This window comes from Epinephelus lanceolatus, chromosome 19, assembly GCF_041903045.1.
Source record: "Epinephelus lanceolatus isolate andai-2023 chromosome 19, ASM4190304v1, whole genome shotgun sequence".
Lineage (NCBI taxonomy): Eukaryota > Metazoa > Chordata > Actinopteri > Perciformes > Serranidae > Epinephelus > Epinephelus lanceolatus.
The window spans coordinates 2,630,545-2,650,230 of NC_135752.1; the positions used below are offsets into that span (position 1 = coordinate 2,630,545).

At 40.5% G+C, this 19,686-nt stretch overlaps 1 protein-coding gene across 3 annotated transcripts in view; it reads right to left on the reverse strand.

Moving 5' to 3' along the window:
• Positions 1 to 9,159: 9,159 nt before the first annotated feature.
• mvb12ba (multivesicular body subunit 12Ba) overlaps positions 9,160 to 19,686 on the reverse strand; it is a 63,555-nt gene continuing 53,028 nt past the window's right edge. For all 3 annotated transcript variants that reach the window (XM_078161977.1, XM_033646780.2, XM_033646778.2), the window contains 3 exons: positions 17,789 to 17,844; positions 14,095 to 14,154; positions 9,160 to 12,566 (listed from right to left, as the gene is read on the reverse strand). In XM_078161977.1, coding sequence (XP_078018103.1) covers positions 12,480 to 12,566; positions 14,095 to 14,154; positions 17,789 to 17,844 — 203 coding nt within the window. In that variant the 3' untranslated portion in view covers positions 9,160 to 12,479. The remainder of the gene's footprint in view (positions 12,567 to 14,094; positions 14,155 to 17,788; positions 17,845 to 19,686) is intronic.

The following is a 19,686-nucleotide window of genomic DNA, read 5'->3' on the forward strand; positions in this document are numbered from 1 at the left end:
AGTGCTGTCTCAGTGCTATGATGCACTCTAAATCCTGACTGAAATTCCTCAAATAAATTATTATCATGGAGAAAATCACACAGCTGGTCTGCGACTACTTTCTCATGGATCTTTGAAAGAAAGGGAAGATTAGATATTGGTCTATAGTTGGCTAACACCTCTGGATCCAGGCTGGACTTTTTCAGGAGAGGTTTAATTACAGCTGCCTTAAAAGACTGTGGTACATAGCCTGTTAATAGGGATATATTGATCATATCTAATATATGAGTGTTAACTAAAGGAAAGACCTCCTTAAGTAGCCTAGTTGGGATGGGGTCTAAGACACGTTGATGATTTAGATCCCCTACAGGTCCAGTTCCTTCAGCCAATCTTGCTTTTCTGTCAGAGGTTCAACACTAGGGAACGATCTCCCATCTGAGATAAGAAACTGTAACACCAATCACACCTTCAAACAAAGCCTCAAGGCCTGGTTTTTGAACAATCAGATATGTCAACATTTCTAATCAACACAGAACATTGCTCACCGTAACACTGTAATTGTTATTTCGGCCAACCTGCATGTCCTTGCCGTAGCCAGGCAGCCAAGTCTGCATGGGTATGTATGCAATATTTTTTTTTATTAACAGCATAGCTAACTTTATGTCGCATGGCTTGTGTGTTAGTGCATTTCACCATACATAATGACTACTGTGTTTTATCTATGTCTACTTTCTATTGCTGCTCTTCTTCTTTCAGCTGTTCCCTTTAGGGGTTGCCACAGCGAATCATCTGCCTCCATCTAACCCTATCCTCTGCATCCTCTTCTTTCACACCAACTGACTTCATGTCCTCTTTCACTACATCCATAAATCTCCTCTTTGGTCTTCCTCTAGGCCTCTTGTCTGGCAGTTGCCCCTTCAGTGTCCTTCTACCAATATATTCACTATCCCTCCTCCGAACATGTCCAAACCATCTCAGTCTGGCCTCTCTGACTTTATCTCCAAAATATCTAACATGAGCTGTCCATCTGATGTACTCATTCCAGATACTATCCATCCTCGTCACTCCCAAAGAGAACCTCAACATCTTCATCTCTGCTACCTCCAGCTCTGCTTCCTGTCAGTGGAAGTGCCACCGTCTCTAAACCAAACAACATCGCTGGTCTCATCACCGTCTTGTACACCTTTCCTTTTAATCTTGCTGGTAGTCTTCTATCACACATCACACCTGATACTTTTCTCCACCTGTTCCAACCTGCTTGCACACGTTTCGTCACCTCTTTTCCACACTCTCCGTCGTTGTTCTGGACTGTTGACCCTAAGTACTTAAGATCCTCCTCCTTCTTTATTTCTACTCCCTTTAACCTCACCGTTCCACTTTGGTCCTTCTCATTGACACACATGTATTCTGTCTTGCTATGACTAACCTTCATTCCTCTCCTTTCCAGGGCATACCTCTACCTCACTAGATATTCCTGCTCCCTGCTTTCACTACAGATTACAATGTCATCTGCAAACATCATAGCCCATGGATATTCCTGTCTAACCTCATCTGTCAACCTGTCCATCACCATAGCAAACAAGAAGGGGCTCAGAGCTGATCCTTGATGCAGTCCCGCTTCCACCATAAACTCCTCTGTCACACCTACAGCACACCTCACCACTGTCCGACAGCTCTCATACATGTCCTGCACCACTCTAACATACTTCTTTGCCACCCCAGACTTTCTCATACAATACCACAGCTCCTCTCTCGACACCCTGTCATATGCTTTCCCCAGACCTACAAAGACACAATGCAGTTCCCTCTGACCTTCTCTGTACTTCTCCATCAACATCCTCAAAGCAAATACTGCATCTGTAGTACTTTTTCTTGGCATGAAACCATACTGCTGCTCATAGATGCTCACTTCTGCTCTTAGTCTTGCTTCCACTACTCTTTCCCATAGCTTCATTGTATGGCTCATCAGCTTTATCCCTCTGTAGTTGCTACAAATTTGCACTCTCCCTTGTTCTTAAAAATCGGCACCAGCACACTTCTCCTCCAATCCTCAGGCATCCTCTCTCTCTCTCTAAGACCTTGTTGAGGAACCTGGTCAAAAACTCTACTGCCACCTCTCCAAGACACTTCCATACCTCCACAGGTATATCTTCAGGACCAAATGCCTTTCCACTCTTCATCCTCTTCAATCCCTCCTCACTTCCTCCTTACTAATCTTTGCTACTTCCTGCTCCACAATGGTCACCTCTTCTACTTTTTGCACATCCTTTCTATCTCTCTGCCTCCCCAACCTGTATAAATCAGTCTCTCCCTCCTTACTGTCAAACCTATCATACAAGTTGTCGTACACCCTTTGTTTGGCCTTTGCCACCTCTACCTTCACCTTACGCTGAATCTCCCTGTCTACTCTCTTCAGTGCTCCCAGTGTCCCACTTCTTCTTAGCGAACCTCTTTCTCTGAACACACTCCTGCACTTCCTCATTCCACCTGTCTCCTTACCTCCTTTCCTTCCAGATGACACACCAAGTACTCTAACTGTCTCTCTGATAACATAAGCTGTAGTTGTCCAGTCATCTGGCATCACTTCATCTAACTTACTCCAGAATTTGTCCTTCTCTTCTAACTCACATCCTACCCATGGGACATAACCACTAATAACACTGACCATGACACCCTCAGTTTCTAGCTTCAGACTCATCACCCTATCTGACACTCTTTTCACCTCCAAAACATTCCTAACAAACTCTTCCTTCAGGATAACTCCTACTCCATTTCTCTTCCCATCCACACCATGATAAAACAGCTTGAACCCTGCTCCTAAGCTTCCAGCCTTGCTACCTTTCCACCTGAACACACAGTATATCCATCCCTACTCTCATATATCCATATAAATATATATATACAGTACAGGCCAAAAGTTTGGACACACCTTCTCATTCAATGCGTTTTCTTTATTTTCATGACTATTTACATTGTAGATTCTCACTGAAGGCATCAAAACTATGAATGAACACATGTGGAGTTATGTACTTAACAAAAAAAGGTGAAATAACTGAAAACATGTTTTATATTCTAGTTTCTTCAAAATAGCCACCCTTTGCTCTGATTACTGCTTTGCACACTCTTGGCATTCTCTCCATGAGCTTCAAGAGGTAGTCACCTGAAATGGTTTCCACTTCACAGGTGTGTCTTATCAGGGTTAATTAGTGGAATTTCTTGCTTTATCAATGGGGTTGGGACCATCAGTTGTGTTGTGCAGAAGTCAGGTTAATACACAGCCGACAGCCCTATTGGACAACTGTTAAAATTCATATTATGGCAAGAACCAATCAGCTAACTAAAGAAAAACCAGTGGCCATCATTACTTTAAGAAATGAAGGTCAGTCAGTCCGGAAAATTGCAAAAACTTTAAATGTGTCCCCAAGTGGAGTCGCAAAAACCATCAAGCGCTACAACCAAACTGGCACACATGAGGACCGACCCAGGAAAGGAAGACCAAGAGTCACCTCTGCTTCTGAGGATAAGTTCATCCGAGTCACCAGCCTCAGAAATGGCAAGTTAACAGCAGCTCAGATCAGAGACCAGATGAATGCCACACAGAGTTCTAGCAGCAGACCCATCTCTAGAACAACTGTTAAGAGGAGACTGCGCCAATCAGGCCTTCATGGTCAAATAGCTGCTAGGAAACCACTGCTAAGGAGAGGCAACAAGCAGAAGAGATTTGTTTGGGCCAAGAAACACAAGGAATGGACATTAGACCAGTGGAAATCTGTGCTTTGGTCTGATGAGTCCAAATTTGAGATCTTTGGTTCCAACCGCCGTGTCTTTGTGAGACGCAGAAAAGGTGAACGGATGGATTCCACATGCCTGGTTCCCACTGTGAAGCATGGAGGAGGAGGTGTGATGGTGTGGGGGTGTTTTGCTGGTGACACTGTTGGGGATTTATTCAAAATTGAAGGCACACTGAACCAGCATGGCTACCACAGCATCCTGCAGCGACATGCCATCCCATCCGGTTTGCGTTTAGTTGGACCATCATTTATTTTTCAACAGGACAATGACCCCAAACACACCTCCAGGCTGTGTAAGGGCTATTTGACCAAGAAGGAGAGTGATGGAGTGCTGCGGCAGATGACCTGGCCTCCACAGTCACCGGACCTGAACCCAATCCAGATGGTTTGGGGTGAGCTGGACCGCAGAGTGAAGGCAAAGGGGCCAACAAGTGCTAAACACCTCTGGGAACTCCTTCAAGACTGTTGGAAAACCATTTCAGGTGACTACCTCTTGAAGCTCATGGAGAGAATGCCAAGAGTGTGCAAAGCAGTAATCAGAGCAAAGGGTGGCTATTTTGAAGAAACTAGAATATAAAACATGTTTTCAGTTATTTCACCTTTTTTTGTTAAGTACGCATTGAATGAGAAGGTGTGTCCAAACTTTTGGCCTGTACTGTATATATACAGTACAGGCCAAAAGTTTGGACACACCTTCTCATTCAATGCGTTTTCTTTATTTTTATGACTATTTACATTGTAGATTCTCACTGAAGGCATCAAAACTATGAATGAACACATGTGGAGTTATGTACTTAACAAAAAAAGGTGAAATAACTGAAAACATGTTTTATATTCTAGTTTCTTCAAAATAGCCACCCTCTGCTCTGATTACTGCTTTGCACACTCTTGGCATTCTCTCCATGAGCTTCAAGAGGTAGTCACCTGAAATGGTTTTCCAACAGTCTTGAAGGAGTTCCCAGAGGTTTTTAGCACTTGTTGGCCCCTTTGCCTTCACTCTGCGGTCCAGCTCACCCCAAACCATCTGGATTGGGTTCAGGTCCGGTGACTGTGGAGGCCAGGTCATCTGCCGCAGCACTCCATCACTCTCCTTCTTGGTCAAATAGCCCTTACACAGCCTGGAGGTGTGTTTGGGGTCATTGTCCTGTTGAAAAATAAATGATGGTCCAACTAAACGCAAACCGGATGGGATGGCATGTCGCTGCAGGATGCTGTGGTAGCCATGCTGGTTCAGTGTGCCTTCAATTTTGAATAAATCCCCAACAGTGTCACCAGCAAAACACCCCCACACCATCACACCTCCTCCTCCATGCTTCACAGTGGGAACCAGGCATGTGGAATCCATCCGTTCACCTTTTCTGCGTCTCACAAAGACACGGCGGTTGGAACCAAAGATCTCAAATTTGGACTCATCAGACCAAAGCACAGATTTCCACTGGTCTAATGTCCATTCCTTGTGTTTCTTGGCCCAAACAAATCTCTTCTGCTTGTTGCCTCTCCTTAGCAGTGGTTTCCTAGCAGCTATTTGACCATGAAGGCCTGATTGGCGCAGTCTTCTCTTAACAGTTGTTCTAGAGATGGGTCTGCTGCTAGAACTCTGTGTGGCATTCATCTGGTCTCTGATCTGAGCTGCTGTTAACTTGCCATTTCTGAGGCTGGTGACTCGGATGAACTTATCCTCAGAAGCAGAGGTGACTCTTGGTCTTCCTTTCCTGGGTCGGTCCTCATGTGTGCCAGTTTCGTTGTAGCGCTTGATGGTTTTTGCGACTCCACTTGGGGACACATTTAAAGTTTTTGCAATTTTCCGGACTGACTGACCTTCATTTCTTAAAGTAATGATGGCCACTCGTTTTTCTTTAGTTAGCTGATTGGTTCTTGCCATAATATGAATTTTAACAGTTGTCCAATAGGGCTGTCGGCTGTGTATTAACCTGACTTCTGCACAACACAACTGATGGTCCCAACCCCATTGATAAAGCAAGAAATTCCACTAATTAACCCTGATAAGGCACACCTGTGAAGTGGAAACCATTTCAGGTGACTACCTCTTGAAGCTCATCGAGAGAATGCCAAGAGTGTGCAAAGCAGTAATCAGAACAAAGGGTGGCTATTTTGAAGAAACTAGAATATAAAACATGTTTTCAGTTATTTCACCTTTTTTTGTTAAGTACATAACTCCACATGTGTTCATTCATAGTTTTGATGCCTTCAGTGAGAATCTACAATGTAAATAGTCATGAAAATAAAGAAAACGCATTGAATGAGAAGGTGTGTCCAAACTTTTGGCCTGTACTGTATATATATGTATATATACACACACACACACACACACATATATGCACACACAACTGGGGAACTAAATTGTCTCAACAGGTTGCCGGCTGGACCACTTAAAGCAGCGCACCCACCAGATCATGCGGAATACACCACACAAGAGCCGTTTCTCAAGATGCGTTCTTGTGCGGACATGTGTTCTTGTTAACTTGTGACATGTCATCAGTCCAGCCCAAGTACTGTTCCAATTCAAAGTTCACATCTAGCAAAGTTCAGTCCAAATGCCCGGATGTGTTCTCGCCATTTTGTGCTACTTTATACTTAGAGGGAAATAGTGTACATTCTACTCAAGCTACATTTATTTGATAGCTATAGTTACTTTTCAGATAGTTTGTTTTATATTGTTGGGAATAGAATGATTTTATGTGTTTTACTATAAGTTGTGTTTCACTATATAAGTTTTAGATGTGTGAACAATGAGAATACTGAGATGATTTCAGCTGATCTGAATGTGTTTGCTTTGCAGAAGTGGAGAAGTACAGGAGAGGAAGAGACATGAAGTCTGAGGAGCACATACCGCAATGCTTAGATAATTAGTTTCATATATGGTAAAAAGAATAGAAAGTGATATACAGATAGTAAGGTACAGCACGTGTAGGGAGTTGTGTTGTTCTCTTGTCTTTCAAAACAGGAACCACGCCCCCACCGCCAGCGGGAAGGAGTCAGATTAACACGAGGCAGGGGCGTGGTGTGGTGAAGGAGGAAGTGGAACTGCCAATGAGAAGAGGACAACGCCTTGCGTGCACAATGACACTCTGTTACGCTCAAATATACTGGGTCAGGGGAAGGACAGGAGGTCAGACTTCGTGAACTGACACACCTTTGTTGTTCGTCAGGGACGTGAAGTTGAGACCCAGAGCTCTGTAATTTTATTCCTTTACTGCTTAATAAACTACATTAACTGAGACCGAATATCTTCTCCTATTGCTTCATTAAAGAACACGCAGGACTGAGCTCACACATAGCACACTGGAGAGTAGGATGAGACTCTTAGTCCGACAATATGTTGTAAGTTTCATATTTACAAGTTGATGTGCCTTGTTATAGATTAGACTAGTACACTAGTGAAAGGTGTTAAAATTAGTTCTACCATGACATCATTTAAATGCTGCTCAATTAATACTCAATACATATTCATGTAGCTATGATGATTACAACACTTGAAATTGGGTCACTCTGCGTAATGAGTACTTTTCATTTTAAATAGGCCTACATTTTGTTGACAATACCCATATACGTCTCATTCTCATCCTCAGCCTCATCCTCATTCTCCGCTGTCATTCTCGGATCTGCTTCCTCAGCTGGGCAGCCTCCTCCTCAGCCTGCAGGTACAGTAATCCTGCTGCAATAACTGCGCCAAGACGCCTTCTCCAATCCATGTCATTTATTAATTTTTGATTTCCAACTCGCCAATGCTCACGATCACAATAACCACCAACTTTTTTTTGATTATAATCAGAGGCCAGGTACGGGATATGGATATCGATTAAATATCATCAAAAGCCAGGTGCGGGGACAAGGTTTTATAAGACATTTTATGAAAATGTTTTGGCTATTTATATGTTTTTGTATGTCAGTTTTATATGTTGAAACGTTAAAAACATATACACATTAATTTCTTACAATGACAATGAAAAGACGCAGGGCTGGGCTGTGTTTATATTGTTTTATTCTAAATGCACGTATACAACACAGTACAACAGCCAAGGCGAGCGGAGGTGGTGACATCATCAAGTTCGCTGCTGTTCCAAAAGCAGAAATGACTGTACTCCCGTACTCGGAAAGTCCGGACTCTCGCGTGGACTTGCCAAGTCCGAACTTGCCAAGTCCACAAGTCCGAACTGCTGAACTTGAGTAGCCTATTGAGAAACGCCAAAGGAGGCAAAGGGCGCGAGTTTTCTAGTACAACAAAGGTGAGTAACGTCAAACTATTTATTTGTACAATTGAAAATACAAGACAAGATCTTCGTCTGGTCTGGAAATGTTGTTGAATTAATGTTTAGCTTGATTTGTGTATGTAACAAGATTGAAATGATTTAATCATTTTTGACATATAGGCCTAGTTGTAAAGTAATCACTGCAAACTTACATTACAATATAATTCAAGCAAGCCAACAGCAACAGTATTGACTTGATATTATGTGCTGTGCTCTTTTGCTTGACTGTCCCATTATTTTTGCTCTTCAGTTTTCAAAATGAAGACAAAGAGGGACATTATGTCCTATTTTGTCCCTCGCCCTCGAACTATAACAGTAAGCAGTGGACAAGGTGGGTACTGATGCAGAGACAGAGTAGACAGAAAGAGAAGAGAAGCAGCATGAAGTTGAGATACTTGGAGGGACAGCTGAAAGTCACGCAGGAGAAGAAAGCGCAGATGAGGGACAGGCAGAAGAAAGAGGGGCAGATCAGAGAGAGACAGAGGCTTGTACTTCTGCATCTACACTCACTGTACCATCAGGTTAGTGATAGGGACCGAACATTTGCCTATTTGAAAAAATGTAACTACAGTATGTTCATGAAGACGGGTTTAGTCTTATGGTTTATTATTAATCAGATTATCTCATTTCAACAGTCTGTTGCTGTTGAAATGAGATAATGTTGGTGTCTTTATTGCTCTATTATATCTATTTAAAAGTGGTTTGTCTTTCTCCAGCTATCAGCCAAGTTTGGCAAGATCCACCAGAGGAAGAAAGCTCCCTTTCTTTTTTTACAAGATATTTTTTGGGGCATTTTGCCTTTAACAGACAGGACAGGTAAGCATGAAGAGGGGAGAGAGAGGGGGATGACATGCAGCAAAGGGCCACAGGCTGGATTTGAACCCTGGCCGCTGAGACAACAGCCTTGTACATGGGGCGCCTGCTCTACCCACTAATCCACCAACAACCCAGAAAGCTCCCTTTCATTCAAGATTTGTGAACTTTAGTGTTTATATTGGATTGTTCTTTTCTTTTATCAATGAATGAAATAAACTGAGCTAAACTAGCTAAAAGAGTTGTGTTGTTGTATCTATGTATGTAATGTAATTTTTTTGTAAGAATGTAAGAATCGCTTTAGATTTCAGTTCATCATAGTTTAATAAAACTTCCTTATAATACAAATTCAACAGATGTTTTGTTCATTCTTTAGTGAATAAAAACTATTATGAGACACAATCTGTGACTTTTGATCAGTAACCTATAAAAATAATTGTCCCATTGAAACCTCATATCACCAATGCATGCTAACTAACAGGCCTATCAAAGCAGGATGGTTACTTGTTAATGCAGACACCATATTAGTTTGCTGTTAAATGTTTCAACAGAACAAGCTGGATGTGAACACCACAGCTGAAAAAAAAGATACACATGGAGCTTATTATCACAGAGCAGGCAGATAGTTCAATACACAGAGCTCTGTTTCAACTTTCATGTCCATCCAACATGTCACTGCGAATGAAATTTGCTTATGTTACATTTCTGCACCTTTAGAACATGGTGAAATGATTAATAAATTAAACAAAAATATCAAATAAAAGGAGTTAATCCATGCATTTATGACTTGGCAATATTCAAGAGACAATTAAAACAAAATAAAATAGGGTCATTGTTGAGCAAAAATCCTTGCTGCTTCTCAACACAATACTGCAGAACATAAAGGAAAAGCCACAGACAAGGTTTTGTTGCGAACAGAAGAGTAACGTTCACATTAAGGCCTACCAGCTGGTAGTCTTAACAGAGTACCACTCGGTAGTTCAAATTCAAATCTGAACCATCTGCAGGAAGTGTTGACTTAATAGAGGTTGAAAAGTAACTGGTGAATATCGCATGCCTCTTCTTGTACTGATGAAATTGGTGCTGGAATTATCAAAATAGCCTACGTAAACATGTAGAAAGGTTTGTGTGTGCATTAATAGCAAATGAAAATATCTGAAACAAAATCTGATAATACATATTTATAAAGCAAGGAAAACGAGGGCCTGGGGACTATTTGAACATATCTTGTAAATCAGTATCAGCATATGTCTTCCTGAAGGTAACATGAAATGTCAGTACAGAAATGTCCCGATATATGTTTTCAGGTCATTTAGAAACAGTGTCTCTGTTAGAGTTAGTCCAGCAGGGAGCTCTGACAAGGTGGATTTTACACTGTAAAATGATCTTTGTGTACAAACATCAGCTGCGGATACTGTCAAAAATCCAGTATGGTCGAGCTCTAAAAGATAAAATGAAATCAAAGATATTAGTTCTGTACTTTGCCTAACAATCAGGATAACCAGATAACACTAGGCCAGATTATCCTGATACAGTCAGTATAAGGTAAACTTTACGTGTCGCACAACTTTTCCACAATGAGGAGCTGGAGTTGGAGCCAGCTCCTCAACCAAATCACGAGACATCGACCATGCCAAACTACTGGTAGTTTGCCCTATCCAAGAGGCTCAATCAGATGCTGTTTAAGGGTGCTTATGTTGCTGGTGAACACTGACTGCGGACAAGTGAAAGCCAGTGTGGTTCACAGACTCCTCCTCAGACCCAGCACTGAGCCCTTCTTGGCATGAGTCTCATCAGAACAGTTAAGAGTGCAAGTTCATATGTTAAATGGGTACAAAAATAAAACTTCTAAAACAGACTCAAGCTAAAATATGTGTACATGTTTGTTTTAAATGGTAGTGAGAAAACAAGCAGAATTAAAAATCTACCATTTTTACAGAGGATTAACATGCATCATAGGAAAAGTTTTTCAACACGTAAGCAATGTGCTCAAATAAAAAAAGCCTTTGTTCATACACCATAAAGAATCATCTACAATTTGTAACATTTCTATTGTAACATCTGTTTGTTAGGAACTGTACTTAGAGAGGTTACTCAAAATAGTGAATAGTTCTTCTGATATAGACAAACCAGAGCTGGGTTTCAGACCTTAATACCTTTTCCCTGTACCAACCAAAATATGTCTGTAGTAGAGTATCAAAAACTGTCAAGTACCAAAAGTTGGCAAGATATAGATGGTAATTAAAACACACGCACGCACGCACGCACACGCACACACACACGACAAACAAAATTACCAAATAATACTGTTGTTCATTTAACATTCTGTTTTTGCTGAACAGTTTTCCATATCCTCTAGATGATTTTAGTGGAAGCTGTAGTTTTCTGTATGTTAAAAAATGACTTGGTCAGCTTTGTTTTGATCCTGAAGGTTTCTGCTTGGAATTCTAAATATCTGTAGTAGATACTAAAGATGGACAGTAAACTGTAGACCACAGAGCTGCGGAGGCTAGTGTAACAGCAAGCAGATAAAATTCATAGAACCCTGGTTACATCTGTAACTCTCATTTGATGTTATTAGTTGAAAAGTGATCAAGTCTGTCAATAACAGTAGTTGGGACAAGATCTGCCTGACATACACGGCCCACGTTTAATAGCTGTGTTGACAAAAACAGAAACGGATGGGATGGATGAGAGAATGACATTTAAGTAATGTTTTCTTTGTTGCACCATACAGCTAAATCCATTATCCGAACATGAAAGGAGAAGTGTTTAAGCTAAAACGGGATGACAAAAAAATCAGAAAGATAGTGGCATGAAGGGTCCAGACCTGGGTCGTTGTGTATGTAAGCCAAGCTGCAGGCTCATGTACACACAGTGAATGAGTGGTTAACAGAATATCAGTGACAGACATGAAGCACACCGAAAAACCCCAAACACAAAGTGCACTCACAGCCACACTAGAATATCACAGTAATATCAAAGGAACAATGAGAACCATTACCGGTCACAATAAGCGGTACAAGCTTGAAAACAAAATCCCATAGTATGACATTTCCTTTTGTATTTCACACCCATGAACTGGGATTCCCTCCTGGTGCCGTGACTAGGGCCAGTGACAGGCAAACATGATGGTTGCTCTCAGACTCATTCCATGTGAGAGAGCAAAGGCCTAACAGGTGCCCTTCATCCTTTTATCTTGCCTCTATCAAGTTCTTCAGGTGGGACATGGTTATGTCTATCACAGGCAACATTTTGCGTTTGTTTTGAGTAAAGAAATGTTTTTTGAAATCATATTAGTGAGATTCACTTCAGTCTTTTTGAACACCTGGCAATTTCACCTAATTTTAAAAGCCAGCTCATCAAAGCTGTATGTAGTGGTTTCAGCCAGCATAACCAGAGTCCCTCAGTGTTCTGCTTGTCTTTCAGTGTTTTCAGTTGCCTTTAAAAAACAAAAGCACAACTAACACATGGAGACCAGGACATCTCCCTGAAGTTAGAAAAGGTTTTTTTTTTTTGTGATTTTTTTTTCTTTGATGTGGGCAGGTCCTCAGTAGTTGTGTACAGGTCTCTCCTGATGGTGTCTGTAGGGAGAGTGTTGTTAGGAAGGGGTTAGGAGGGATCCTCAGGCCTCGGAGCTTAGGGAGGTCCTTGTTGGACTGGGAGGGAGGCGAGCTGCTGCGCTGTGCTCTGTGCGGAAACTGTAATCATACTGACAGAGGGAGATTCAATTATTATGACTTTGCAATGAGGTCTGACAAAAATCATCCAAGCCTATGCTGAATTCATCAAATCATCTGCAAAACATGTGTGAGTTACAACCATACAATAGATCCAAATAAAGACCACACTGGCATCTGGTGGACATGTGTCATTACAAGAACATGTCTCCATCATCTGTCAGTGGAAATGTTTGTCATTTTCATAGCCACTACCTCACACACATTCTGCAAGTCAAACCAGTGCAGTTAAAGATTTAGGGTGCTTTCACGCCTGTAGTTGGATTCTATTGGTCGCACCAGAGGGAAAAAATGATACATTGTTGCATTTTAGTTTTGGTTCCTGTTCACACTGACTTTTTGTAAATGAACCAAAAGGAGTTAACATGAGGTTCTACTGACTGACAGGTAACTTGTTGATTGGACAGTTTTGGTGTTTGTCATCCTGCATCATCAGGACCCACATGAGAATATCAAGTTCTGGGGACTTACAGAAATTTATGCAGCAGCATGTTAATGCTTCATAAGTGTTTCTTTTTCTGTTCTTTGATTTCACAAAGAGCTCACAGAGAAATAACTCATTGTAAGCATTATTAGGAGGCTATTATTAGACTGCAAATCAATGGCATGTTATGAATAATGACTAAAACAGAGACAGGATGAAAAGAAGGCGTCTTTTTAATGGACTTTATGAACAGACAAAGTACAGAGTCGGATACATTGATGGCAGTTTTAACAGCTTTTTAATCAGGGAAAATACCCACACTGATGTGCATATGTGTTAGCATGGTTAAATAACCATGCTAACACATATGCACGAAAATACCCACACTGATGTGCATATGTGTTAGCATGGTTAAATAACCATGCTAACACATATGCACGTCAGTGTGGGTATTTTCCCTAATGAATTCATGTGTATTCATTAGCATAAATAGGTAATAGGATATACATGGCCTTTATCAGGATCAACGATGAGATCGCAGACAGATTTCAGGATCAGCAGATGGATTTAATACTGGTTTAACTGTTGGTAAAATCACATATTTTCTATCATAAAATCCTGTGGTTGGTTTGTTTTCTTTCGCACCACAAACGAACTGCACCAGGGTCTGTTTGGAGGCGGACCGAGACCCACCTTTTCGAACTGTCTCGTTTTGGTTGTTTGGTCCACACCAGGGTTCGTTTGACAGCTTTCACATCAGCCTAAATCAACTGTGCTAATTGCGCAAATGGACCTGAGATTGTTTTAACTGAACCAAACAGGTAGAGGTACATTGATAAACTGTTGGCTTATCATGTGACTGCTCCTGTTTGTATACCTGTCTGACTTTGATGGAAGATGTCGATGTTCCCATATTTCAGTCAATACTTTGGTGATTACTATGTTATCAATAAATGATGTACAAAGATATGAAAATTAAATTACTTTGTAATAATCTAGAATTCTCCTTTATGTTATGTTATAGACATGTTATAATATTAGGAGTAACTGCAACTTCATAACATTTGTCCACTCACCTCTTTCTCAATCTCAGCCAGTGACTTGATTGTAATACCCATCAGATCCACCTGCTGTAGCTTAACATGAAGAACAGTGATGGTTAGTTTGTTGCTTGGTTGTCCAGTTATGTAAACAAGTTCAGCTTTAGTAACTCTGCTGTTTCCTATGCAATTCTTTACTTACTGAAATATCACTGCTATAAATATTTCAAATGTGGTGTACTTTTACAGACTATGTGACAGTCAAACAGGAGTGGCTTACAGGTTAAGCATGTTTTAACACTGGTTCAGGGCTTCAGACTCAATTTTTACAGTGGTTGCACTGGTGTGCCCAACTTTTTCATTTAGGTATATCAGCACATAATTTAGGCGCACCCAAAGTTTTACACTGCACCTTCTGCGGCCATAATAGATTGTAATTGGGATCTATGCCCAGTTTCAAAATTCATTTATGTTGCTGCTATGGTCTAAGACAGGGGTACTCAAATACAAATCTTAAAGGTCCACAAATGAAATGAAAAGGTCCATTTATTAGAGTTGGTCAAGCTGCAAGCCATAATACTGTCATATTCAAAACAAAATGTCCTTTTTATTCAAAACAACAAAAATACATATTAAAATAAAATAAAATGCCATTTCCATTTTGACATAAATTCAAATAAATACTCAAATAAAACAAAACCTTTGTTTTTGAACTTGGAACATGCCATTTTCATTCAATCTAGGCTCCCACTGCTGGCCACGTATTGGTTAGCATACAGCTTCAAAAGCGAAAGTAAAAAATTACTGTTCTCGCTAACAGCCTATCAGGGCATCGTTGGCATGGAGATGACAGCCCATTTACACGTGCTGACCAGACCAAAACACACGCAGTGAAGGAGTCATGTGTTCTGCTCGCGGTCCGCAAACAGTCGGCTCGCCGGCCGGAAGCGGGCCACTGGTCTAAGACATTTTCAAAAATATATATAAAAATTAACAATTATCTCCCAAATCCAAAAACTAGGGTGTTAAAACTCAAATTTGTGATGTCATAGGGTATAGAGTCTGGAGCTGCTCCACAGACAAGGAATTGAGAAAGATGTTACAGATGACACTGAAGCATTCATTCTGAGTGTATGGGTACATTTTCTGTTTAACATATGAGAACACTGCAATAGAATAAAGCTTATCTGGGTATTAACAAAAAATGAAAAACATTTCTTGGTTTCATCAAATCAGTCTCCCATTCATGTCTATGGAGCAGCTCCTGCTTTTATACACCATGACATCCAAAGTTTGAGACCTACTTCTCTTGTTCTTTGGCTTTGACAAAGACCAGCTCAATCTCACATATATTAACTGAACTTTGCTAGGCCATAGCTGCAATGATAGCTAATATACAAATATTCAAAATTAAATAAGACTAGTTCTTTTTCACATTGCATCTCCCAGAAAGAAATTATAAATAAAACTGTACAAAAACTTTTTACCCCGATTGAAATTAAAGAGTAGAAAAGGTAGAGCAGATCTCCACTAATCGGAAGATCGGGGGTTCAATCCCTGGCTCCTCTAGTCCGCATATTGAAGTATCCTTGGGCAAGATACTGAATCAGCCCGATGGCTGTTCCCATGCAAGTGAATGATTACTAAGTACAAGTGGAACCTTGTATGGTAGCCACCATTGTGTGAATATGCACGTGAATGGGTGAATGTGACATGTAGTGTTAAAGTGTGTGGTCAGAAGACTAGAAAAAGCACTATACAAGTGCAATCATTTACCATTTACTATTCCCCTGTCCCAGTGGATTAATGACCCAACACAGTGGCTACATATTGCTTTTACATGTAAAGAAACGACACCTGGTGATCCTATCAAATATGTAGGTATCGTTAGGTTAAGTGTTGTCTGTACATAACCAACTTTTTGATCTTGGCTGAGTGAATATACTCAACTGAGGCTGATTCAGTTGGAGAGGACAGTCTGATGCTGCTATACTGTATTACTGTTAATGTCACTGCATTACTGACAGTGAATATTTACCAATCTTATGTGTCTCTGACATCAATGTGAATGTCTTAATTAACCCTCTACACATCAACTTTCCAGCATTTTACAGTTTCTCTTCTGATGTGACAGCGTGTTTCTTTTCCCCAATGATCATGCAGTATCAATCTGGTCTATGTGTATAACATGATACTAGTGGCGTTTCAATGGTCAAGCAGCGCAGCACTAGATTTTAAGTAAGCGATTGCAATCATACTATTTCTCCTAACTTTAGACATGTTTTGGTATTTTTATGAACATATTTAAATAATAGCCAAAAAATGTTAACTTTTCCAACCCATTACCTGGCCTGAAAAACAGCTTTTCTGATTTCAGATCTTTTCCAGGAATATATTAAGAACCCTGACAAATAGAATTGTGCCAAGAATATAGGCCAACTACAATAAACATACCATCAAGAATGCAACCAAATGAAAAAAGAGTTTATTGGACACATACGTTTGGCCAAATGGAATGCCATTGCATTGGCTGTTTTTTTAGTCTGTTTTTGAGAGTTGGATGGATAAGTATCCACTGCTCTATTTTTATTTATTTTTACAGCAGTCACAGTACCATGACAATGTCAGGGATGTATGAGTTAAAGCTGGACAAGGATGGGGATTCATTGAGCTAACGTAAGCGACGTTATTCTTCTTGGCCTTCATGCATTCATCATACTGCAGTTTGTGTTGTTTTTTCAGGTGGCTGAACAAGTTAGATGTGGTACTATGCAGCACAGACACAAGTCTCGTGCACTTTTGACATGATTTATTCTCTCCTAAATCCGAAATACTTTGTTACAACAGATAATGATGGCTAATGAACAGGTGATTTTAGTTTTGCCGTCTGCTCTCTGTTATATGTTACTTTTCTACTCTGGACTGCAGCCGCCACGTTTAGGAAAGTTTTTCTCAAGTTACCAGCGACATGATACTGTATGTGTGTATATTTGATAGGTTACAATATTTTTTCCACTATACTATATATCTTTCTACTCTTGTAAGGAGCACCTGTAACGCCAACAATTTCCCCCCAGGGATCAATAAAGTCTCTCTAATTCTCATAGCTGCCCTGGCTGTTAATTTAGGAAGCACTTGATTTGATATGCAGCAGAGTTTTCTTTGAGTAGACAAGCGTTCTAAATGTCACAGTTAATATTGCAATTGATCATATTTATTTAATTGTGGGAAGCTAAAATTGTTATTGTGATTAAATGGTAAATAGATTGCACTTGCCACTCAAGGTGCTTTTACACTACATAACACATTCTCACACACACACACACTCACACACCTCTTAGCCACAGCTGCCCCATTCATATCTGATTAATTGTGCAGCCCTGATTTTAGTTGATTAAATCTACATTAGATTTAGTCTACTAAAATTAAAACAATTCAGATAATAAAAATGTGACTAAATCGAAATGGCGTTTCAGTCAAAATTAACAATGCATCAATGTAATAAATGTCAGACCCACTGGTGCAACTAATAAAGATGTTAAGTTGTATTTGACAGATTTTTGGTCACATCTGAAGCCCTGCAATGGTTATATTTAACACAGGTGCAGTATTTGAGCAGAGGTGTTTAAGCACATGACTGGACAAAGTCATGTGTAGAAGATCACACCTGTAACCCAGCATCAGATCAACCTGCAAACAAAAGGCTTAAGACTCAACTCAGGGAACTTACATCTGATGAGGTGCAGGCAAACTTCTCAGAGATCACGAAAGGCACTCCATCCATTGCTGAAACAGACAGTTTTAATAAACACTTGATAAATGTGTCTTATACAGTAGCAGCAAAAAAGTATCAGAAAAAAAAAAAAAAATTCCATTCCTCTAGGATTTTTTCCAGCAGCGGCGCTCAAGTGTGAGATTTTTATTTTGCGCAGCTGGATGATAGTAAGCATGTACACTGATACAAGAAGAAGAAGACTTTAGACACAAATTTGTACACAGTTGTAGATTTTGAATTCAGCTTAATACATTTCTTCCCATACCCCATATGCTGTTACATTTGTTCCTACCAAGTAGGGACAGATGTCACATTTCACTTTATTCAAAAAATATTGTGACTCGATCTAAAATAGCTTGTGAAAACAAATGTTAACAAGTAGAACACATACAAGTTATTAACATTAAAACTATATCCAAATAATTCAAAAGCTTTTTGAATAATCACATCAAAACCAAAAATTGGTACAATTGCCCCGTCTCCTCTAGTCATCCCTGCTCTTCCAGTCACAGAGACTTAACGACTCAAATCCTGGAGCAATGCAGATGGTAAAGAGCTAAGGCACATAAATTTGCAAAGACGCCCTCTGCCATCTGCCAGGTACAGAGTAAACCAGGATTCCTGTGCCAGACGCCATCGAAGGTGAGTAGTTGCCCACTCAGGTCAGTAGCGAATACGAACTGCTGTCAGGATAAGACCCTGGTGAGAATGATGAGCATGTAGATAAGCTTCACTAAGACACTTTCTGACAGTTTGAAATTCTTTGGTTTTGCAAACCAAGTGTTGCATCAGCTGCTCTGGTGGGTGGTCACAGACAATCTTACAAGTGAAGATATGGAGCTCCTGAGCTGGTGTGCTTACAACATAGACTGTAGCTTCCGTGACATCACCCATTGGTTTGTGGACTCCCGTTTTGAAGCCTTTAGCTTGGGATTACTGTACATTCACATCAAAAGCTGCCAGAGCTGCAAAAGGCTCCCTAGGTTTACAGCTTTGGGGGGGAGGAATGGCAAATCAAAAATTTTTGCTCATATTCGGTTCAGGTTTGGCCCACTTGACATGCTACTGTGTTATGGTACGGCCTATTCAAGTGCTGAACTTTGTTATTTACGTGACAATGCCTGAACGCAACACAGGCTATGTGTGTTTAATGTTTAATGTCAGATCTATTTAGAATTTTTATTCTGTTTTCATTGTCCAAACGTGAAAGTTTCTGTACTCAGGCAAATGCACGAAGTCACATTTCTGTGCTCCAGCCAGTAACCTGCTTTGCGGCGCCTTTAAATTAAAAGCATAATCGAACATTCAGAATTTCATGTCTTGAGCGACCTGAGCTGCTTTCGCTGCCACAAATATTTTACCAGCAGCACTGCCAGAGCGAATTCAGCTATTTTGCAGCTCTGGCAGCTTTTGGTATGAACGTAGAGTTACAGCTGTCACTATCTTGTGTTTCTGGACCCATATTTGACCATGTGACCGTATTTGGGCAAGAGGGTGACGCTACAGGAGAGACAGCTAGGTCTGACTGAGTAGCTGAGGACACTATGGGCAGATTTTTACTCAAAATCATAATAAAATATGAATGGTTGAGTTATATAAAAATGTACTGCCTGTACAGTTGCCAAGAAGAGTAAACTTAGCTATATGTCTAAAATTTTACTGTACCAGGCTTCAACATGTTAATTTCTGCTGTAAAGTTGGACATATTAATATGGGGGTCTATAGGGACTGACTGGCTTCTGGAGCCAGCCTAAAGTGGACATTTAAAGAAATGCAGTTTTTGGCACTTCCGTGTTGGCTTCATATTTCAGCCTTGGGGGTCGCTGCTTGGCTTACACGTGGTCTGTGGTTGT